General features: G+C 37.0%; 1 protein-coding gene and 1 pseudogene across 1 annotated transcript in view; both read right to left on the bottom strand.

Moving 5' to 3' along the window:
- Positions 1–5514: 5514 nt before the first annotated feature.
- On the bottom strand, positions 5515–6983 carry LOC110220430 (caspase-3 pseudogene; annotated as a pseudogene).
- A 2616-nt stretch (positions 6984–9599) lies between these two features.
- Positions 9600–24995, bottom strand: part of ADCY2 (adenylate cyclase 2) — a 554774-nt gene continuing 539378 nt past the window's right edge. The window contains exons 23-25 of the mRNA XM_021004443.2: positions 19363–19477; positions 16031–16155; positions 9600–10458 (exon numbers count right to left, since the gene is read on the bottom strand). Of these exons, the coding sequence (XP_020860102.1) occupies positions 10306–10458; positions 16031–16155; positions 19363–19477 (393 nt within the window). The 3' untranslated portion in view covers positions 9600–10305. The remainder of the gene's footprint in view (positions 10459–16030; positions 16156–19362; positions 19478–24995) is intronic.

The following is a 24995-nucleotide window of genomic DNA, read 5'->3' as shown; positions in this document are numbered from 1 at the left end:
ATTACCTGAAGAACTGAATTTTGACAGTATAATATTATTACTACAAATGAAACTTTTTTATGAAAGGAAGTCATAGCTAAATGGAAAGATGGCTCATTGACTCTCCATGGAGAGTCAAATGAAGAATTGGTGGAATTGCCAAAACACCTTAAGAGCATTTAAGATAAAAACTTCAAGCAGTGCAAGAATGGAAAAGATCTGTGAAGAATTCTAAACAATACTCATAGCTCCAGTGGCAATGAAGTCATAATTTTTGGACTCTCAGATTAGTCTCCAATGTGCTATAGGAATAAGTAGTAATCACACCAAACAAACAACAACAACAAAAAAAAACCCAAAAGTGTGAAGTACAGCTGGTGTATACTACATATATAGAGAGGAGGTCCATGCTGTAGGAAACATAATGTTAAGGGAATTAAGATTTTTGAAAGAGACCAATGAAAGAAATATATTCCTGGAAAAGGAAAAGTCAGATAATCATGTTGTAATTGAATGATAACATATGGCTAGCCTACATGTTTTCTAGTACCTATATAATATAAATAAAATTAGAAGGACCAGGTATGTCAATTCACACACACACACACACACACACACACACACACACATTTTGAGGTGTTCTTAATTTCCAGGTCCTTCTAATGTTTTAAGAAACCTACAGGAAGGCCTTCACTCATTGAGAGAAATCCTGCATGGAGGATTTTTAGGGAAATATGGCCAAATATAGAAAGTAGAACTAAAGAAAAACAGCTGGATTGGACCAAGAATATACACACTCATACACATACACAATCTAGGCTGGATGTGGCAATTGTAAAGGCACTGAGGGACTAATATACAGGATAGCTGAAGAAGGGAATGATACCAAAGGCATGGTCAACCAAAAAAAAATCAATCACAGACCTTATTAATACTGAAAAAAGATGACCAAGAGAACAACAGTAACTACTGATCTCTATGTCTACTCTCCCATGTGTACAAAATCTTTATGAGAGTTAATCTCCCTGTGTGTCAGGTACTTGAAAGAAGTTTATTAGTAAGGACCAAGTAAGCCTTCACAAATTATAATTGACTATGTGCCACATATTTGCTATCTTGTAATAACTGAAAATGAATTAAAAATTGCTGTCTCATTGTGTTTAGTTTGTTGATTATCACCATCTACCCACCAAAAAAAAAAATCCAGTAGAACACAACATCATTTCATAGGCTCTCTTACAGCAAAGTGTCACCTCTCTATACATCAAGAGCATTCGTGGATCCTTGGAACGTGTAACAGAAATAACTTTTCATTGAACCTATGATAATACATAGGCAAGTCAGAAAGCAGGTATGCTTGCCACAAGTATTCATCACTGTGATGTAGGAGCTCTAATGTAGAATTCAGGTGAAAGAGAAATTCCCTATGGATAGTGAAATCTTCCAGATGCCCTATTTTGAAGAGAACAATAAGCTGCTTGAATCAGTCTCCAGGATACTGCAAAGCCTTCTAGAACACAGCAGTAATCATGCCAAAGAATCTGATTTTTCAATGCATGCAGGAAAGACAGTGGGTGAATATTTATTGCCCAGATTTCAATGTGCATCTGATGGACATTTATAGTGTTTGTCATTCAGTATGTGTGTCAGTGACAGAAGGACAAAATAGGGCCCAAAATTTCATAGGACATGTAGGCTTGCTTTCAGGAAATTTCAAAAGTTACTTACTGATCCTGAGCTTCCCATGAAAACAAAGGATTTTTGATACTAACATTTTGTTTGTGTTGCCTGATGGCTTGATGGTGAGATAAAGAATATAAACATCAATAGCAAATTAAAAATAAGCATCATACAGAGGGCAATGGAGAGGCATTAGGTAGGTATAAACAGGCTATCATATATAATTATTAAGAAACTCCAGAAAACAGGAATAAAAGATGAACTGTGTCATGGGAAATAAAGATGTGCTGCTCATATTGCAAGAATGATGACAGTTGGCCAGGCAGTGTTTTCCACTAATACCTTTGCAATGTCAGGAGAAAAGAAGGCCTTCAGGACTTTGGATAGACCCTCTGTGGTGATCTTATGGGAAGACTGGAGAAGGGTTGCATAAGAGGAGCAGGCATAGATGGGTTGTGATTGGCATAATGTGAGAGAACTTCTGAATTGATGAAATTGAAGATCCATTTGAGTATGGATATTATTTACACAAGATGTGAAGGCATGGAAGGGTTGCCTTTTGCATTGTTGGTGGGAATTTTTTTTTTAAGAAGTAAAAACACTCAGCAAGGGATAGTTTACCTGTCAGATTTATAGAGAACAGAAGAATTTATGACCAAACAAGAGATATTATGAAATGCAAAATGGATAATTTTGGTAACATTAAATTGAAAAATTTTTGCATGAAGCTATGCAACTCGGATTAGGAGTGAAGCCGAAAACCGGGAAGAAAAATGTTTACAACCAGTGTCTCTGATAGGGGCCTCATTTCTAAAATATATAGAAAACTGAGTCAAATTTACAAGAATACAAGTCATTCCCCAATTGATAAATGGTCAAAGGATATGAACAGACAGTTTTCAGATAAAGAAATTAAAGCTATCAAAAAAAAGTTAAAGCTAGCTATAGTCACATGAAAAATTTCTCTAAAACACTATTGAGATGAGAGATGCAAATCAAAACAACTCTGAGGTACCACATCACACCTATCAGATTGGTTAACATGACAAAACAGGAAAATTATAAATGTTGGAGAAAATGTGGGAAAATTGGAACATTAATGTTAGTTAATAATAATTGATAATTAATGTTAATTAACATTGGTGGAGTTGTGGATGGATCCAACCATTATGGAGAGCAATCTGGAACTATGCATACCCTTTTACCCAGCAGTACCACTTCTAGGGCTGTATCCAAAAGAGATCATAAAAATAGGAAAAGGACCCATGTGTACAAAAACATTTATAATAGCTCTTTTTGTGGTGGCAAAGAATTGGAAATTGAGGGGATGCCTATCAATTGGGGAATGGATGAATAAGTTGTGGTATAAGAAATGATGAGCAGGCAGACTTCAGAAAGACTTATATGAATTGATGCTGAATGAAGTGAGCAGAATCAGGAAAACATTGTATACAGTAACTGCCACATCGTGCAATGACTAACTTTGATAGACTTAGCTCTTCTCAGCAATGCAAGGATCGAAGACAACTCCAAAAGACTCATGATAGAAAATGCTATCCACATCCAGAGAAAGAACTATGGAGTCTGAATGCAGATGGAAGCATACTATTTGTTCTTTTTTTCCTTTCTGTTTTGTTTCTTCTTTCTTGTGGCTCCTCCTATTAGTTCTAATTCTTCTTTACAATATGACTAATGTGAAAATATCTTTAATAGGAATGTATATGTAGAACCTGTATCAGATTGCATGCTGCCTTGTGGAGGGAGGCAAGAAAGAAGGGCGAGAAAATTTAAAACTCCAAGGCTTATGGAAGTGAATGTTAAAAACTAAAAATAAATTAACTAATTAAAAAAAGAAGTAAAAACACTCAAAGTAACATATTTTTATTGTAGAAGTTCTTACACAAACATTATCAAGTACCATTTCAATTATATGCTGCATTTAAATTATACAAATTAGAAACATCATTTATGCACTAATATCACCTCTTGTAATTTTATCTTCTTTCCCTCAAGTAAAATGAAATCACAAGACTGAAAGATTGTTGATGATTTAAGTAGGAATCCAGACACCTGGATTCTAGTCCCAGTACTGTCCTTAACCACCTATGTGTCCTTAGGCTAGTTATTTGACTTGATTTGACCTCAGTTTTCTCATCTGTAAAAGAGAAAACACATAACAGTGGATAGAACACAAGGTTCTGGGGCAGAGGGCCTCATTCATAGGCTCTTTACTTGTGTAATCTTAGACAAATCATTCAATTTCTCTGAGCCTTAGTTTCCTCCTCTGAAAAATCGGGGAGTTGGACTACATGGTCTCATTTTAGAGTCTATGTTCAGTAAATTCACTAAAGGTCCTAGAGAGGAATTAAATTTTGCTATTGTTTTCATTTGATAATAAATGTCTTTGAAAATAATTTAACAGGCAGAGATAGTTTTCAACATAAATGCCAATATTTGGATAGGTCCTCAGCCATCCTTGGAAAACTTTGACCTTGTGTCTATTTGATTTGTTCTTTGTATATGAAGACTGATGACTGGAAGAATCTGTGACCAGAGCCATTGTGCATCCATTGGCCTGAAGATCTAGTCTGTACTACTTTCCACCTCCTTCCTTGCTTCAACTCAAGAAGGCATCCCACCCCCTCACTGACTATTGTGTGCCAAGCTATTGCTGATTAGGCCATTGGTTGGTTTTCAAAACTACTCTATGTGTATGATGTTGCTTCAAGTTGTATCCCTACCAATTCTTTAATTTGTGTTGCTTAAGTCAGTCATTTTTCAGTTTTTCACACAGTGGGTCATTAGATGGCTTTCTGCTGGCTAATAGCCAGCCCATCTGATCAATGTGGGGACAAGCACCCCTTTGGTAAACATGCTGTATTCAGCACCTTGGCTAGGTAATGAATCCTGTTTGCCCCTGATGATTAAGTATGGCTCAAAGATAAACACCTGAGTTTACCCACATTTTTGCCCAAATAGAATTCTGGATTTTATATTCAAAATTCAAATGAGTTTTATTTGATATATAAAAACCCTAAATTTGATAGGTAAAAACCTACGTCCCTTGTATGTTCAGAAACCAAGAATGGAATTGTAATATATATGTTAAGAAAACTTCATCTATATGTTTCCCTTGTTTATTTCCAAATATGAATTGTCCAAGTAAAAGCCTGCCACTGCTAGTCTCTAACAATGCCATGATTTTGGCAGAGATCCAGAAAGCATCATCATGTATTATTTGTCATTTTACAAAACCTGAAGAAATACTTAAAAATTCAGTTTAAAAAATCTGAGTTAGGAATGGAAACTCACTCCATTTATGCTGATCTTAAGCTAGTCTAAAATTTACAGTCTTCATTCCCAGAGACATTGAGAGGTGCAGTGATTTGGCTGGGGTAACATACCTCAGACAGTGCTGCATACTGGGTCTTCCTGACTCCATGGCCATCCTTTTGCTCATTATACCATGCTACCTTTCATAATTAAGTAAAAATATACTGTAAAAATGTGTTAGTTTTTCCACAATCCTTCCAAAACCCATGCTCATATATCACTAAGAAGAATTCTGTTCCCTGAATTTCTAATTATTTTTAAAGTTTAGGAGATAACAATAGTTTCTTCTTATAACAAATGTCATTATCCATTTTTTTCCTTTATAAAGTTAGTATATTAACTTTTAATTAGTTTCCACTTCAACTACCTAAATTTGAGGTAGCAATGTATTGGTTCTATTAAATGGAGAAATGGTGCTTCTCTGCCAATCCCCCAAACCCTACCCAGTGCTATACTGTATTAGGCTCAAAGTGTGCAATTTAAATCACCAAGGAAATGCAGTCCTCAGACCTATTGTTCACTGGCTTAGCATACAAATTAAAATTCATGGATTTTCTTAGGGAAAAAATATAGTTCCTTATTAAGCATGGACATAATACATGGCACCTGCTTCTTTGCATGGACATCAAAGTTTGAGGAGTAAGATTCAAACTCTATGTGATCTTCTGATTGACTCTGGTAAGGAGTTGCATAATCTCAAACTTGTAAGCATACTGTTTCAGTACTGCACAAAGTGATTGGATAAACCACGAACCATATGTTTTATTTCTCCAAGAATAATAGCCTGTAGATATGCATATGATCTGCCTCAACAGGTATTTTCTGGCACATTACGTCCTTATCAGTGATGCTGTCATGAGTGCCGCTATCTGTCTCAACACCACAATCCAACTCTGTGCCTGTACATGCCTGAATAATAAAAAGCTTTGGTTTTCCTCTTAGACTTCTACACTTATACCCTTTAAAGAAACTCTTACTCTTTTCAGTTCAACAGATCCATCCATCCCAAAGATAATTCCTTCTTCACCATGACTTAGAATCATGCAAACAAAACTGCTCCTTTGGCTGTGATCTTCTTTAGAAACGTTGTACATTAATTCAACTATTTCTTTACATGTCAGATCTATTGTATTCCTGACTTGATATTTCAAACTCTTGAACATATCCCTGAGCAGTGCTATATCTACATCTACATGTATGTAACAAAATGGCATGCCAGTGTCTGGATGAAAATTTTCATTATTGATTATTACACATAACTCCATTTCTGGATAATCCATTTTATAGCTGTCTGATGAGAGTCCAGATTCTGCTGACTTGCTACTATGGAGGATTTTTACTCCTTAACTTTGATGGATTTTGAATCTACTGCAATTTCAGTATTTGCCATGGTGCTTCTATTATCAACGCAAAATGACTGAAGTCCAGAGTCGTCTGTGCTCCATAGACATGACTGGTCCTTATTAATTTTTACATGGTAAGACTTAAACTATAGAGGACTTCAAAGGATATTTTTATCATCTCTTTTTTTGGCTGATAAGAAAAGGAAATGCATTCTGACCATTGTGACAATCTAAAAACTAACAAAGATACAAAATAACATTAAAGTTCTTGTAGAGATAAGCTAAAAATCTACAGACACACTAATTTTGTTTTAGTCTGACAAACTGTCACCAGTTAGTCAATGATGCTTATTCAAAACCCCTGTCTAGGGGCAGCTAGGTGGCGCAGTGGAGAGAGCACCAGCCCTGAAGTCAGGAGGACCTGAGTTCAAATCTGGCCTCAGACCGAACACTGGACACTTACTAGCTGTGTGACTCTGGGCAAGTCACTTGGCCCCAATTGCCTAAAAATAAAATAATAATAATAAAACAAAACCCCTGTCTACAAAATGTTATGAGAGAACAGAAGACACAAGTTGTACCGTGCGTAAATTGAAAATTCATGGGAATATTGGCCATACATAAAAAAGCCATAAGGTTGCAGTCATAAAGAAATATATACAATAAGTTCAAAATGGATAAGTAACTTAAATATAAAAAGGTCATACAATGAAAAAAAAACAAGAGAGCTAGACAAGGTACCTTTGACTACATTGACTATCTAGCTACAGCTGGGTCTAGGTGGCAGGTAGAATTTTAATCAAACAAGGGATTGACACAGTCACAAATAAAATAATTCCAACCACCTAAAATTGGCTCAAATGTGATCACAAACCCCCTTTTGTACACTGAAGAAATGCATATGTCCTCAAGAAACTGATATAGTTATGAGCCATGGATTTGGAGTCAGAGAACATGAGTATGAATCCTAGTGTTGCCACCTACAACATGCAGTACTTTAAACATGCCCTTAACCTCTCTGGGTCCCAATTTACTCATTTATAAAATTAGAATTCAATAAAATTCAACAAAATAAAAATATGTATAAAATTAATGGTTTGGACTAGATAAGCTTTAAAGTCCCTCTGTGCTCCAAATTTATAATCCTTTGCCTCCATGATTCAAGAAGTTTCACTGAATGGATGAGCACTAATAGAGATTTACTAACAATGGTTAGTGTTCAATTTCTATGAGATTTGGTGACTATTTTTCATACTTTCCCTAAGAACATACTGGGGTATATATCCAAGCTACACTAGGCATACCCTTCCCTCCTTGCCCTCTCACCTAATTCAGGCCACCTACAACCTATCTATACTTGGCTGCTCACACAGCTTGAGTCGAATAGGAGTCACCAGTTCCCTTGAGGCACAATGGAGGACCACCACCTTACCATTTATTGAGCTTCTATGCCTGCAGACCTCCGGCACAATCACCTGACCTCTTGGTGGCCCAACGTAAGGGCCTCATCTACTATGCTGCTGAACCATTCGAACTTCTAGGCCTTTCCATCTATTCTGCAGCCAAACTTATTTTTTATGTGCTATTTCTTCCAATGACAATGTGAGCTTCTTTAGAGAAGGGACTGTCTTACCTTTTCTATTTGTGAACCCAGTGCTTGGCACATCACAAGCACTTAATAAAAGTCTTTTCATTCATTCAAGTCCCAGAAATAAAGCCCTGGGAAATTTATTGTTGTTCTCTAAGACAATTAGGCCAATAATAACATATGGTTTTATAAAGCTAGTGATACTGATTTTGAAAATCAGTCAGCTTCTATCACCAAAAGCCTAATTTTAAAGCATGAGAAATACACAATAAAAAAATAATTATCAGTTTTGTTGTCCTACCATTGGTGTACAGCCAAGTTTAAACTTTATGAGGTTAAAGTTCCTATGGTAAATGGCCCCCAAATGACCTATTTTTCATTACCTTGTATTACAGCATCTTCTGCCAGACTGTTTTGGTGGGTGTTAGACTAGGCTCTCAGGGAAGCCAGCCGGCAGAATGGCAATTCATCACTCCAACAGATGGTCCAGTTTTAAACCTAGGAAATCCTACTGGAGAAATCTATAAACAAGACTTTTATTGCCATTCTTAGGTATTTAGCAAAGAACAGAGGGACTAGTGCTGTAAGGGATATATTTCACGGGGTTTTCTTATGTTTGTCAGAAATGCATGATGAGTAAATAATACTGAGATAGCAGGAAATATTTTTTTTTCCACATCATTTATTAGGCCAAATAAGTGATAAGAAAGCATGCAAACAAAACTTGTCTGAATAAAAAGTGGTGAATTTTTTTTGTTTCACTTTTCAGTAAGAATATTTGACAATATATGTGTGTATATGTAAATACAAACACATATATGCAAAAATGTGTGTGTGTATGTGTGTGTATATATATATATGTATATACACACACCCCCATTCTTTCTAATTCTCTTTCTCCTCCATCTCCTTTCTCTGTGTCTGTCTCTCTTCTAATTTGAGGAACAGTTACTGACCTGCCACACTGATATAGAGAATTTCCCTACTAATATAGTTCCCTACCCCAATGAATTAATAGGCCCAGTTTAAAACACACACATATGTGTGTCTTCCTATATAGACATATATATATATATATACTATATGCAGTGTGACACCAAGACTGTAAATCATGTGGCTTCTCATATGTGTGTATGTTTATGTAGATGAATCAGTATATAGGATTATGTAAATATATATATATATATATATATATATAAAAACATATACATACAAAATGTAGGTATATGTGTGTATGGATATGTATGTGTGAGTATATGTATAGAAAAGGATATGTATGTGTAGGTATAATTATTCCCATCTAGCATTGTGACCACATGTAGTTTAGGCCAGACTTGATCTGGATCTGCCCAAGGTCTTTGGCAACCAGACTAGACACAACAGCAGGTCAGAGCATCCTGCAGCAGGTGTCCAAGGTGCCTTTCTTGGCCTTTGCCTCCACTGACTTTTATCCTTCTAGGTCATTCATACCTGAAAGTGGTGGAGAGGCCAAACAGGGCTGATTCTAGAACTGATCAAGAAAACCACATCCACCTGATACTCAGGGAGTTCTTTCTGAAATGTGTTGCCGGTGTGTCAGAAGGAGAACAGCTGGTGAGAATGTGTCCCTTTGGTTATATCAGGGAAGAGGAAAAAAAAAGAGATGGGTGGAGAAAGGCACCAGTCACAACACAAAATACATATAAATTTTTAATGAATTAACCTTACAAAAGACAATGGCTTCAAAACAAGGTGTATTTTGTACAAAACTGGTCCTGTGTGGTGAGGACTCTGTCTGGTTTCGATGGCAATGGACCATTGGCTATGAGATCTGAGACAGTGCTAGAAAGCCGTCACTGGCAACACCACATCACAGAGGGCCTGCAGGCTGCCACTGGTTAGGAGACACGCAGGTGAAGACGGTCCAACTAATATGGAGGGACAAAACCAACCTATTTACAAATACTGTGTATTTTAATATCAGACTAGTGGATGCGGTTGGGGAGCTACTATATTTTCCAGAAAATAACATGCACCAGAAATTATACACCCCCTAGTTTTATTGCCTTAAGAATTGTTTTGTTTGTATTCCTCCTAATATTGTAAGTCCTTTCATTCTTTTCTTCTTGTTTCTCTTCATTTTTTTTCAGTTTTTTTTCTGCTTGAGCGTAAACACAGTGCAAATGGCAGTACAGTCGTCTAATCCCTTGGTGTTCTCTGCAAGTATCCCAGCACGTCAGAAAAGAGACGTGTGAGCCACTGGGGCATGCAGACTCTTCTGCACAAGTTCCATAGAGCAGAAAAGAGCACACGCATTCAAATCAGGGGAACAGAAATGCCTTCCAAAAGTGTGGGGCACTTTCCTGAAAAGAGGATATATTTTGCCAAATTCAGGCATATTCTTCAGGATGCCACATTTGCCTGGGAAAGGGACCTTGCCATTTCTGTATGTACAAAATATGTCTTCAGTTCACCTTTTCCTTTCACATTGATTATTCCTCTGCAAGTGCACATGTATCCTAGTGTCTGTAAGACAATGTTTGTCTCCTCAGTGACCTGAAATAGAAGTTTTAAAAACATAATTAGCATAGCTAGATTGGAAAAATGGAATCAGATCTCAAAGTCTGCTTTTTTCCCTATTAGGTTTGTGTATATGTACACATATTAATACTATATGTGTAAATACATATATATGAGTACATGTGTATATATATATATATATATATATATATATATATATATATATATATATATATACACACACACACACATTATTTATAAATGCATATGGAGAATATACATAAACACAGCTATTTTTCCAAGAAAGATATTTGCAAATGATTGTCGTGTATGCAGTCATTAATACATTTGTTACTTATTGGCCAGTTAGATCAAAACCCCAGTTTGATATTTAAAGATAATAAGCCTTTTGTTATTCTACAGAGCAAAACTCAAGAATCGGACCTCTTATAACAAGGGGGATTTACTGTGCTATATATGTAGTGTTTCCAGACCAAACTACATACCACTCTCTATGCTGCTATGCAATTATGAAGCCTAAACCTGATCCAGATATCATAGGATTATAGATTTGGATCAGGAAGGGATCTCAGATGCTATCTAGTCCAAACCCTTCATTTTTACAGATGAGGAAACAAAGGCTCAAGGTCACACAGAAAATAAATGACATCTGAACTGAGGTCCTTTGACTAGACTTCTCGAGCAGTTTCTGAATCAATACAGCCCTGGAAGACCCACTGTACACCAAGATCACCAGTGGTATCATTTTGGAATGTGATCAGTGAGGAAGCATTAAGATAATATCTTATTAGAAGAACAAACAACATCTGAATCTGTTGTGTGCAATAAGTAGATTTGAAGGAAGGAAGAAATTCCTTTAAATAATTAAAAGGTAGCACAGTCTAGTCAAAAGAGCACTGGACAGGCATTACTGACCTAGGACCTGGTTCTTTGACTGATTAGTGCTATGATTTTGGGCAAGTCATTTAGGATGATGGAATTATAGATTTAGATGTGGAAAGAATCTCAGAAGTTATTTGGCATGATATTCTAGTTTTTCAGATAAAGAAACTGAGGCTCAGAGAAATAAAATAACTTGTCCATGGTCCCACATGGCAGAAATGGCAGTGTTCTTTGCAGTATACTATATTTCTCTGGGCTTAATATTTTTGTAGCTGCAAAATGAGGGAGTTGGACTGGAGAGAAAGTATGGTACAATGGAAAGAGCTGACTTTGGAATTAGGATACCTGGATTGGGATACCTAAGGATATCTGCAAATCCTGTTTCTGGTACTACTCACATGTCCTGGAGCAAGTCACCTAATCTCTATGGGGCTTGGATTCCTCATCTATAAAATATGATCCCATAACTAGATGGTTTCTAAGAAGCTTTCTACCACTAAAGTTCACTAATTTACTAAGGACTCAGACTGTTTTTGAAATTACAAATGACTGGGAGACAAAGACCTTTTGCCTGACTTGCAGCTGTGAGGAATGGTGCCAATCTTTATGAGAAAAAACAAACACACAAATAAACAAACAAACTTTTGGTTAAATTTGAACCCAGACTCTTGGCTCTTTTTCCTGTTGTCTCGATGTTTCTATTAGACATATGCCTGTCAATTCCAACTCAACCTGTCCATCATCTTGCCTTTTAGCTTCCTTTAGCTTTCCTCACTTTTTTATTCCTGTCAATATATTCCCAGTCACTAAGGCTCAAGAATCTGGCACTCTCTTCAATTATTTTTATTTATTTTAGTTTCCATCAAATTTTAGGTATGCGAGAGATACTGTGAAAGTAGAATAATGGGATTTAGTAATTGAATATGAGAGCAAAGACTGAAACATAACATCAGGATTTTAAATATATGGGAGATAAGGAAAATGGAAAGTCCACTGAAGCAGTGATAACAGAAGAATAGGTTTTGGGAGAAATATAGTGATTGGTTTTGTACATTTCAAGTCTAAGGAGCAGGTGTGATATCTAGGTGGGAGCTAGTGCAAGTAGTTAAAGATTAAGATGTGGATCTTGGAAGAGAAGTCAGGCCTCGAGGCAGAGGTTGTGCCTATGTGCCTATGTGAAAGCTGAGGCCATGACAGTGAGTGATTTGGGAGAAATAATGGAGAGGGGTCAAAAACAATATCTCAAGGAACAAGGAGCCAAGAGCAAAATGAGAAACCAGTGAAGGTCAAAGAGAAAGAGTGACTGTGGAGGTAAGAAAGGAATTAGGAAAATAGGATGCCTCAGAAGCCAAAAGAGGCAAAAATGTTGAGGAAGAAAGTATAGTCTAAAGTGTTAGATGAGCTCTAAGTTCTTTCTTCTCTAAAGGCATATAATCAACAGATCTGTTGGTCTTATAGAAGTGGCTCTGGTAGATTCTATGATGTGGAAAGACTTCAGCTATGAATCTATTAGTGAGTCATATATTGAAGGTCTAAGGTCACCCTGGCTAACTTTAGAGAGGCACATCACCAGAAGTTTGAATGCCAGGTAAGGATATTTTTTTTCCTGGTGTGTTAAAATTATATCTTTTTCTGGTCCCCTTGATCCTCTCCCCTCTTCCAGTCAGTATATTGGTTTTATAAGTAGCCGATACAAAGGGTAATAGTAGGAAATAAGATTGCAAAGGGGAACCTGGAAATCACGTACAAACCATCCCAAAGATCAAAGGAGCATCATTTACGAATTGTATCATGTATTAACTAAAATTCACATCTTGTTAATATGAGCCAAATTGAGGAAAACCGTCTAGGCACTGCTTATCAAGGTTCTGGTCCTATGATATGTGAATTCCAGACTAAATCCATACTTCCACACTCCAGACCAGCTGAACATTGAAAAGGTATTTACTGATAATGATGATATGATGACTTTGAGGTTTTACTGATAACTTTGAGATGATTTGGACATGTTAATGAGCTTCCCCAAGGTTACACAGAGAGGAGTCGGTCAGTTTCTCCCCCAAAACCCCATAAAAACAAGTCCTCAAACTCCTGCCTCCCAAGCACTCTTCCATCTCCGTAAGGTCCATGCTGCTGTGTGATCCCTACTCTAAGCCACAGTTATGTGAGCAATATTCTCTTCCTTTCCCCATCCCCATCCTCTTCCTCATATTGCCTTCTTTCATCATCCCATTCCCTCATCCCCAAGCCATGCCTGTACCCCTTTCATCACTTGTCTCTGCCTTTATGGACTATTTGCCCCCATGCTCTCTGTGTTTAATTAAAGTATGATTGCCACTTCATTTCCTGCTGCCAGTTGTGCTCTTTACCCAAAGAGCTATGCATGTCTGCCCCCATTTCATAATTTCATAATATAATTATCAGCTCATCTGGCCATAGCAACTCATGCATACCATCTACTAATGTGTCTGCATTAAAAGAGAGGCCAATTGCATGGGAAAAAAATCACATGTCTTTTGAAATCCTGAGGTGTGTTAATAAAGAATTTCTTTTGTTTTAATATATATTATATATTCCCGATTAGGGGCAATCCTGTAGCCTGAGAATCAGGGGCAGACTATATCTGCCAAGAATGCTGGGAAAAATCACCGTATTTCAGACAACCAAAGGGGCACAGTAGATAAGACGCTGAAGTTGGAGTCAAGAAGACTTGAGTTTGAATCCTGCCCCGTATACTTTATACTTAACCATATGATCCTGGACAAGTTATTTACCTTCTCTGTCTCAGTTTCCTTTTCTGTAAAATGGGAGATAATAGTAGCACCTACCTCACAGAGTAGTTGTGAGGATTAAATGAGATAACATATGTAAAATGTCCTGCAAATCTTAATGGCACATACAAATGATAGTTATTATTTATATTTGGGTTTATTATTTGTACTACTATTTGTAAAACTGAATTTTGGGGTTATAAAAACATGGAAAGATGGAGTATCTAAATGTCTAGGACAGAGTGGTAAGTAGGTACTAGATGGATTAAGAACCCTATGTTTTTTTTTATAAAGATAATGCTAACGACCTCATACTTACATATATAAAAAATTTATAGTTTATGTCATATCTTTAAAATGATTTCATGACTGCAGGGCTTTGGTCAGTGTCTAAAGATACACCAAAAAGGAGCAATTTACCTTCCTATATCCACTGCTTAGGAATTAGATGATCACATTATCTGTATTCATGGTTCCTAAATTAAAGAATGTCTATTTTGAAAGGTACCAAGATTTTTTTTTTCTTTAATTATCCTAGCATGGGAAAAATACTATAACACCTTTGTCTTTGTCACTGCATTAAACAGGGATTCAACATAGAAAATATAACTTAGGATCAGATTTTTAGATGTGAAAAGGACCTCAGAGCCTAATTAATCTAATGTTTATATATATATACATATATATATATAAAACAGATGAGGAAGCTGAGGCTCAGGGTAATTAAGAGATTTATTTGCCCGAGATCACCCAAATAATGAGTATGGGAAATGGCTTTATACCAAGATTCTCTGGGTTGAGAGCCATTCATCTTTCTGTTTTACCATGTCTCCCTTACTTAAATTATTTCACCATTCCTTCCAGATGTCTGGCCTCACTCCCAAGCAAATATCTCTCTTCAAGTGGATTGCTTCTGGTAATTCATCAGTAGTTTTTTTTTTTAAATGAATTTATTTTCATTTAAGATCTAATTAAACAACCAACTATCCTTCTATTTAACTGTTTATAGTATTGTCATGTGGAAAAAAATTTCTTCTGATTGGTCACTGTAAGGAGTTGATTGACCACAAAGAGTGAGATTTTGGCTGAATTTGAGGAAGAATTTTCTAAAACTTAGCTGTCCAAAATTGAAAAGAAGTTTCTTGGGAAACAGTCAGTTTTCCACTACTGAAGATATTCAGAGGAAGGCTGGATAACCATTTGTTAAAGACAGTGTAAAGAAGATTCATACTTCAGGTATAGGCTGGACACTAAATAACTTTTAAAGTCTTTTCTATGGTTCTAAGATATGCAAGTATAATAAATGTGACTGGTACTGTTAGTTTCTTTCTCTTTATTGAAACCCAGTTCTTGTTATCTGAAAACCTTTGTTGCTTCATGGACTGTATTGGTAAGATATCTCTTAAATTTGCCAGTGGAGATGATTTTTTTTGCTTATACTAATTACCCTTCACCCTGTGACCCGTCCTTCTAATCTGCTGATTTCTCCCAGAACTTCCATTAAGGAAGGTACACAGACCAGCCATGTCTTCCTTTTTCTTCAGGATGCACTCCAGACTCTCCCAGACTTTCTCTACAATTTCCTTGGGTGAGGTACCTTTATCTTCTCCTCCCTTACTTTATAGCTTCCTTTAAATGTAGTCTTTAAAATGTAAGCTTCTTGAGGCTAGATACCATCTTTCTGCTTGTGTTTATTTTCCCAGTTTAGCACAGTGCCTGGAATATAGAAAGCTCTTCATAAATGCTTATTGTTGACATGAGTAAACTGCCTAGCCTTTTTTGGAAAAAAAACCCTGCATATAGTAATGAAAATTCTTCAGTGTTTGTATCTTATCCTGTATTAATCTTCAAACCATTATTGTTTGTGGCAGCCCCCAACTCATTGTTTCTAAGTACATGAAAAAGATAAATTATATAAATCCAAATCGAAATACCTGTATTTTATCTAAGACTCCAGTGCTGTCCATCCTGCTGGCCACATTTACAGTGTTGCCCCAGATGTCATACTGAGGTTTCTGAGCTCCAATTACACCAGCTATTACAGGGCCATGGTTAATACCTGTGAAACATCAGATTCTAATTAACAAGGCAATTACAATTTCATCAGCTGTTTCTAATAAGTGACATCTTTTATAAGACTATTTTTTGATAGGACTGGGATGGAAGTTATGCACTCTTGCTGTGCTTATTAAAGGACACAGTTTGTAAAATGGGGAATTAGTAGCTTTTATTGAACACGCAAATGAGATTATGTCAGGAGTCAGACAGAAGTAGGAGGAATGAGGTCAATTTAACATTTTTGTTAGGAACCCAGAGAAGCAGAGAAAGGAGAAAGAGAAGGGAACGAATAGAATCGGGTGAAAATGTATTGGGAAGTCTTTGATTCAGCCAAGCATAGGAAAAAGAGGGGGGATTACAGAATTGTCTTTGTATGGTGGGGTTTTCTAGGTTGAGTTGTAAAATACAGACAAAATTAATCACTTATTTCTAAAGAAAATCATTCCATTATCTAGGTTACCCTTAGTGTAGGAAAATTGGAGGTATATAGAACAGTACTCAGTACAAACAGCTTCACCAGTTCTCAAAACGTGCATTCCCCATGAAGTTACGAGCTCCATTTTACCCCCAATAGGCTTATTTTGTCATTGGATAAAATATAACAAAGATTCCTTCAGGAGCTTTAGCTATCTTTTCCTTCCTCTGCCCACTCTAAGGTGAAAATCTCTCCAAAAAGTTGAAGAAGAAATATAATTTTTAAACTGTTCTTTAGTCTAGCTACTTGATTTTCTTTAGGCCTGCCTCAATTTCTTTTATTCCTTGGATATGTAGATATGTGCTCATAGGTGTGGCTGATGTAGTTTTCCTAGTAAAAAAACAATTACCTCTGTGTCAGCCTCCACTAAGTACATAGGTAGCATTTGCTTTTGACTTAGGCACATTGGCTGGTTTTTACATGGAATTTAAAAGCAAGGTGTATACAGGCTGGGTGTGCTTTCAGGCTCAGGTTGCCCTGTTAACTAGTCCTTTCCGACTTGGTGCGTCTGTCATTTGCAAAGTATTGGCTTTTCTTCTACCCCACCAAATGAAGAAGTTTTTAGATTGCAGTGGGCAATGACCTCAAACTAAAGTATCTGGACTTTTCCCTACTCATCTCTGGTTGTTTTAATGATTTGCCGCTTTGGGGGAGAAAAGAATCCAGTACAATGAAAAAATGTTGAGGTACCAGGTAGATACACTTTTAAAGCCAATATTCCAACTTTACTCTGGGAAGCCAACTAATAAAATGCACTCATTCAAAAAACCTCCAGGTTCTCATTGACCATTAGAAGTGAAGAACACCTTGTTCTCATAGAGAATGACTTTTCAAGCTTGCGTTTCTGCTCCAGGAGTCAGAAGTAATTTTTCTTCCATTCTAACAAGCAGTTCTGAGTGGCCCTCAGGTCTAAGGCCCCTGGACTGTAGTTCTGCTGGGGAGTTTGAGATCTCTGCTTCCATCAGCTCATTCTAGCAGCAGAGTGCTGACAGTCACTCTACAGCTCCCAGAGGTGGCCCACACTAACCTGCCATCCTGCTGGCAAAGGGAGTAATTTCCATTTTGAGAAAGAGCACAGGTGATCTGTGATTCTTGATTTACAGACTAACTACCCAGTTTAATATACAAAAGAGGAGGCTGGGGAGGAGAATTCACCTTCAAGCTTTCTTTTTTTTTTATTTGTTTGGAGGGATGCTGTCTCAAGTCCTAGGAGACAGTTTCAGTACCTCAAAATGACCACTAGATGGCAGTATCTACTAGGCACAAGAATAGAGCAACAGCTTTGCAGGAAAAAAAGGTTGGGACAGGTAACCAGACTGTTACCTAACAGGAGAGATGGGTTTGCTGGATGGGTTTGTAATTATAACATAAGTCTTCAAAATTAATTATACTTAAAGTTAATTAGGTATGATTTCCATTGAATTCAAAGCTTGAAAGATGGCTTGATGGTTATAAATCCGACCTGTTTTCTTCTCCTAGTATATTAGTAGTTCATTGGAAAATGATATAGTCTAAGTCATAGAAATTATAACTATCCAATAAAATTAATCCATTGTATATATGTATGTATGCATGCCTTTTATCCGGTCCATTGACTTTCCTTACTCTGTAATTAGTCATTTCTGTGGAATTTTGGGAATCATAACCCAAAGGGTAGAAATTCTCATGGTGGTAATGGATAGAGTACAGGCCATGGGGTCCATTTCTCTTCCCATTTATATGGGAAGCAGTTGAATCCATGAGGGTGCTATATATTCCTAAGGGAGGGGAAGGGGGCAGTTGAGAGCAGTCTCCTTTCTCCTGAGAAAGTAGCTCTAAAAGCAGCCTTCTTGTCATGGTGACACTATCTCTGCAGCATCATATGGTCTGGGTGAAAGTTACCAGGAATGAGGTGGACAAGAAGGAAAACGAAACAAAAAGATAATAGAGCCAAAAGCAAAACTACGAGTTCTCTTTGTCATCATACTACCTATACAACGCAAAGAATGATACAAATTAACAGTGATCATTATATAAGAAAATTAGAAGGCAAATTGTCTGCTTTATATTCCTTAATGCCATTATTCTCTTTACCTGCCTAGGAAAGCCCTAACTTCCTGTGTATTACTGGATTCAATACAGGAATAAAAATCAAAGCCAGAAAATATCAGCTGCTCCCCCCCAAAATCAGATTTTCAAAATTATAAGAAATTTAAAAAACAGGGAAAAAATAAGCTCACAAGGAGGTTCTCAAAGAGAGCTACTTTCTTATTAATTATTCTTTTCAGTGGAACAGGCTTTTAAACTTTAGGGGAAGCAACAGATCTTTGGGCACCTTTGATCTAAAAGGTGCTGTTATCAAAATCAATGTTGCTTAAAACAGAATTGAGGTTAAAGAAATGAGATCACTTAGGTGAAAACAGCTGAGTGTTACAAAAATGTAAGGGACTGATATGCAAGATAATACATTCTTTTTCTTCATTTTTTAAAAAGGAAGAACAATCTGATTTGAGTACCACATAAACTATTAAGTGGTGAGAATCTAACAACTTTTGGAATCATGATTGATTTTCTTTTGAGTTATGGATCCTAGGACAGTGACTGGGCTTTTCTTTCTGCAATCTAAGCTAGTTTCAAGGCTACAGCTGTTTGCATTTGACCTTCTCTTGGTCTTTGAGCCTACCTAGTATACAAGACTGTCATTTATTTTCAAAAAGAGATAAGAAGGCACATGGAGTCCTTTACAAAACATACCCACTCGCAACTTGAAGTCATTGAAGGAATGTTTGTTGATTACATCCAATTTAGCTGCCAGGGCAAAAGCAAATTCCACCATGGTGCCAATGTGCATGTATTGGCGCTCAGGCTCCTGAAGGGAAACAAATATGTACAAAGAGTAGTTAGAGAAAGACTCAGAATATCTTCTGTTGATGCTCAAATCTGCACAACAATCAGAAAACTGCTTCAGATACAAAACTCTGCAGTATATCTCATTATATGTAAGCCAGTCCTACTATGGACTTTAAAACCTTTTCTTGGTATGAAGGACCCTTTCTATTTTATGGCATTTCCTAGGGTGGGGAAAAGCAGAGACTTTGAACACCAGAATGGGTTAAAAAAAAAGATTCCTTGAGGTGAACAGAATTCATATTTGTTGGGGGGGGAGGGTTGATCAGGAAAATCCACTGCTTTCCTCTTGCTGTCTGCCCCCTCCCTGCCAATCTTGAGCACTTCTCTCCCCTTAGAATCCAGAAGTTTGTATGACCTCTTGTTAAAAGTACAATTGACAGGGGCAGCTAGGTGACACAGTGGATAGAGCACTGGCCCTGAAGTCAAGAGGACCTGAGTTCAAATCCAGCCTCAGACCAAACACTTGACACTTACTAGCTGTGTGACCCAAGGCAAGTCACTTAACCCCAATTGCCTAAAAAGAAAAAAAAACCTGTAAAAAAAAGTACAGTTGACAGCTCCCGTTTGGTTTCTATTGACTGGGACAGTCTTCAGGATAATTGCCTGTCGCACTCAAGCAAGTTGAATAGCAATCCTTCAAGTCAGTGAATTGTCTACACTGCCTAGTATAAGTACATAAGCAAAACTAATATTCAGGATAAGTTAGAGGGAGTTCATAAAAATTATTCACTCTTTTTATTTAACAGGATTTAAGTTTATAAGATTAAGACAATTCTGACTTACAGTCACTTAGTATATAGAAAGCCAGGGAGACTTGTGTTTAAGTCTTAACTCTGTCACATCCTGACTATGTGACCCTCGGCAAATCATTTAATTTCTGAGTGTTCTAGGAAGCTCTTGAAGATTTTAAGTTGCACAAAAAGGTGTCAACTTGCATGGACTTTCCTCATCCAGGAGATCCCTATACCAACGAAACTGTAGGTCCAGCTAAGACCTATCTTGCTTCCATAATATTCTTTTGCCATAATTTCTTTTTTATGAGGAATACCAATCTAGCCATTGAAAAGCACACCATATTATGCAACTGAATGTGGCTATCAAATTGGACTAGGTAACCTCTATGGTCTCTTCTCACTTTAAATTAATGACGTACAAACCCCAGAAAAGATACCTATGTGACAGTCCCAGATTCTCATATTCAGATGCAGGGCAGTGTCAGAAACTGCTTTTTCTAACTGCCTATTCATGGGTCCCATGGGAATTTAAGGTTTCCTGCCCAACTGAAATCTCATGTCATTTTTACGGAATGGCTCTATTGAGGGGCATTGCTATTACAAGTTCATTAAGAAGTGCCCTAGGACATTTTATTTAACTACTGTATAATTCAACTGGATGATTGTCTTTCATAAAAGATATTCTATACCTTTCCTGAACCCTCCCCCCAACTCTTTCATGAATGAACTGTAATAAAATCCTAAAATTGGACTGAGGGGAAAGGAGATTGCTTTCTTCTGAGGATATCGTGATACTGAGGTAGACTGACGCTAAATTTGTGCCAATGACCTTCTCTGGTTAACAGAGTTAAAACCTATACTCCAAGGTGTGACTCAATGGTTGGAATCGAAAGTTGCAGTGGAGATAAGGATGGGAGAAGACTCTACTCCTAATGTAATTGGATCAATAATGTGTGAAGAAGACACCTAACCCCTATCTATGTGGTCAAACCAAAGCTGATCCTGAAGCTTGGTGAAGACTCTTAATGCTTGTGAATAGAATAAAAGGAAGTAATGGGTCATGATCTCCTTTCTCAAGCCTGAGTTTAGGGGTATATATTAATAACTTTTTTTTAATACTGCATTCCTATCTGACCACTCTTCAGTCTCCTTTGTTGAGTTTTCATCCAGGTCAGCCATTATCCAATTGTATCCCTTGTGACTCTGTCCTGAGTCCTCTTCTCTCTCTGTACTTATCTACTCCCTCCTTCTCTCATCTGTATATCAGATGAAGCAGTAGGAAATTTAATGGAGTGGATAAAATAAAAAGAAAGTCAAGAAAAATAGGAAAAAAAGTGATCTTATCAGGTCCCATAGATTTTATTGTCAACTCTATGCAAATGATTTTCAGATCTATTTATCCAGCCCTAACTTCTCTCCTTCCCAACTGACCTATGTTGACCTGGATAGAACTCACACATTCAACATGTCCAAAACAAAACTTGTGATCTTTCTCTCAAAATCTTCTCTTCTAAACTTTCCTATAAAGGGCACTACCATTCTCCCAGTCACTCAGCCTTACAGCTTAGGTGTCATCCTCAATTCTGTCCTCTCTCCTGTCATAACATCTCTTCTATTTGTCAATTCTCTCCTATGACACTGCTATTACCCTAGGACAGGTTCTCATCATCTTACACTTAAACTATTGCAGTAGCCTGCAGATTGGTCTCTGTGCCTCATCTCTTCCCACTCCATCCATTTTCTATTTATCTGTCAATCTGATCTTCCTAAAGTGTAGGCATTACTATATCATTCCCACCTCCTATTAAAACACAAAACAAAATTTCGGTGGCTCCTCATTTACTTCTAGGATCAAACATAAAACTGTGTTTGTCTTTTAAAGCCCTTTACAACCTAGGTCCTTCCTACCTCTTCAGTCTTTTTAAAAGTTAATCTCCCTTAGAGGTGATAAAGAACTGGAAATTGCAGGGATGCCCATCAATTGGGGAGTGGCTGATCACGTTGTGGTACATGATTGTGATGGATAATACAGTGCTATAAGAAATAACGAGCTCAATGATTTTAGAAAAAACATGGAAAGACTTGCATTACATAATAAAAAGCAAAATGAGCAGAACCAAGAAAATATTGTATATGGTAACAGCAATATTGTTTTTAGAATGACTTCGAGTGAATAAATAATTTTGTGTATTATCAACACCCAAATTAACTGTAAAGGACACATGAAGAAAGACACTATCTGCATCCAGAGAAAGAACTGATAAGCAGAAGTATGTATAGAATAATCTTAAATATAAATCTATTTGTGTCTAATGGTAGCCATCTCTAGGGTGGGGAGAGGGAAGAAAAAAAAAGAAATCTACATGATAATTTTGTTGTATTTTTTGAAAGGAATAGTAAGTTGTGCATTGCAGATATTTAATGTACAATCATCTTTTTATCATACCATGTTGTGGAAATGCTTGTTTTATTCCATAAATTAAAAATAAAATAAAATAAAGTTAATCTGTGCCTGCCACCCCAACCAAAGGGACTGCTTTTGCCTCTCTTAGCACTTAACAATGTGCCTTGTACGTAGTGGGCATCACACATGTGCTTATTGTCTTAGATAAGCCTCAAGTTTTTTTTAATCAGCTTTAGAGTATATGTGCAACATAATTAGAATGGGGAGCAACTTAATCAACCAAGAACCAAAAGCTGCTTGTTTTAGTTTAATGTGTAATTAAAAGTGTACATCCAGAGATCCTTGAGATGACTTTGCCACACATTTTTATGTAAATATCAAGGTCCTTGAGACAGCTTGCCTTCTTCTGCTCTTTAACATCCCACAGGTTGATATTTAACCCAAAATAGTACTGTAGAACATTTTTAGAGTCTAGAAGTGATTTGATCTTACCTGTGTCTAAGAGTCATTGAGACTGTAGCAGAGAGTGAGAAAATCTCTGAACAGAATGCTTGTAAAGAAATAAATGACTATGATTGATTGATAGGTATGATTCTGAACACAAGGCTTATTTCTTCAGAATTATGGATATGGAAGTACAGCCATATCAAATCCAGAGAATGTAACCAGTGACACAAGATTAAGTAGGGATGTTTCATTCAGAAATACTATTCTGAAAATGTGTCCTTATTTTCCATTCTTGAAATATGGCCATCAAATCCGTAGTGAACTTCCTTTCCTTATTGACTAAACAAAAATGGCACAATACACATGCGCGCGCACACACGCGCGCACACACACACACACACACACACACACACACACACACACACACACACAAACTTTCTATCTTTGCTCAGAGGTGAACTTAGAGTTTATGTGCCATAATTTTCTTGCTTAGAATGAGGACAAGGTTTCAAAATTAAATAATGTAGCATAGTGGATAGAGAAGCAGCCTCAAAGCTAGGAAGACCTAGGTTCCAGTCCCATCTCTGAAACACAGTAGCTGTGTGACCCTGGGCAAATCAGCTATCCTCTCTATGCTCTAGGCTACTCTCTAAGAGAGGGGCAGGGAAGGTATCAATTGGCATTGATCAGGGGGAAAGAAAGGGAAGGGAATAAATATTTAAGCACCTTCTATGTGCCAGGTACTAAGAGCTTTACAGTATGATCTCATTTGATCTTCATAACAACTCTGGGAAGTAAGTGTTATTATTATCCCCATTTTACATTTGAGGAAACTGAGATAGACTAGAGGTTAAATGACTTGCCCAGGGTCATACATCTAATCAGTATCTGAGGTTGGATTTGCACTCAGGTCTTGTGACTCCAGGAAAGATATTTTTTTCACTTCACTGCTCCCTCTACCAATGAAACCATAAGTCCACTCCTATCCCTATCCTTACATACTTATCATCTTGCAGGTAACATTCTTTACTCAGGTATACTTTGCTAAAAGTTTTATACAAAAGTTTTGATCCAAAGAAGTATAAAACATAGAAATAATATATTAGAAGATTTCCATCTGGCTGAAGGAAATGTACACCTGCATGAAACATTCAAATAATAACACCAAATAATATAAGATTAATATCCAAGATAATAGTGCACAAGCCTTGGAGTAGGAGTACCTGAGTTCAAATTCAGCCTCAGACACTTGACACTTACTAGCTGTGTGACCTTGGGCAAGTCACTTAACCCCATTGCCTAGCAATCAACAAATAACAGCAAATAAAATAAAATAAGTGTGGAGGAGTTTAGAAAAGGGAGTGATTGATCCAGTTAGTAACGACAATTGAAGATACGGAAGTGCTGGTAAGATGTCAGAGCTTCTGCAGTTAGTTCAGGGTAAGTGAAATATATTTGGTGAAAAGAAGAAGAGACTGTGAAGGAAGCAGGGATAGGATAGTCTGAGAGAATGGGAACTAAAATATCATGGTGTCATTATAGCCTAAGGAGCAGAGAGTTAACTGTTTCTGTTATAAAGAGATCAAAAAGAATGGTAAATAAGAACAGGTCTTTGGATTTGGCAAGAAATAGGCCACCAAGGAGCTTAAGAGAAGAGAGTTGGTTAAGTGGAGTGGATAAAAGCCATTTTAAAGGGAATAATGAAGAAATGAGAGGAAGTCAGGGCAGTGGGCATAGACAACTTATTCTAGAAAAGTCTATTGAAAGGGAGAGAAACAGGGTAATAATTTAAAGGAAAAGTGACATTTAGAGAAAATATTCTCCCTAAAAACCTGCTGGTCATTGCCCCTACACTAGCCACTCTTTTCACTCCATCTTGATCCCTTGGTGAA

The sequence above is a fragment of the Phascolarctos cinereus genome, unplaced genomic scaffold (genome assembly GCF_003287225.1).
Source record: "Phascolarctos cinereus isolate Bilbo 61053 unplaced genomic scaffold, phaCin_HiC Scaffold_4;HRSCAF=312, whole genome shotgun sequence".
Taxonomy (NCBI): Eukaryota; Metazoa; Chordata; class Mammalia; order Diprotodontia; family Phascolarctidae; genus Phascolarctos; species Phascolarctos cinereus.
The sequence above is the reverse complement of the archived record's forward strand: the minus strand, read 5'-3'. Positions and strand labels throughout refer to the sequence as shown.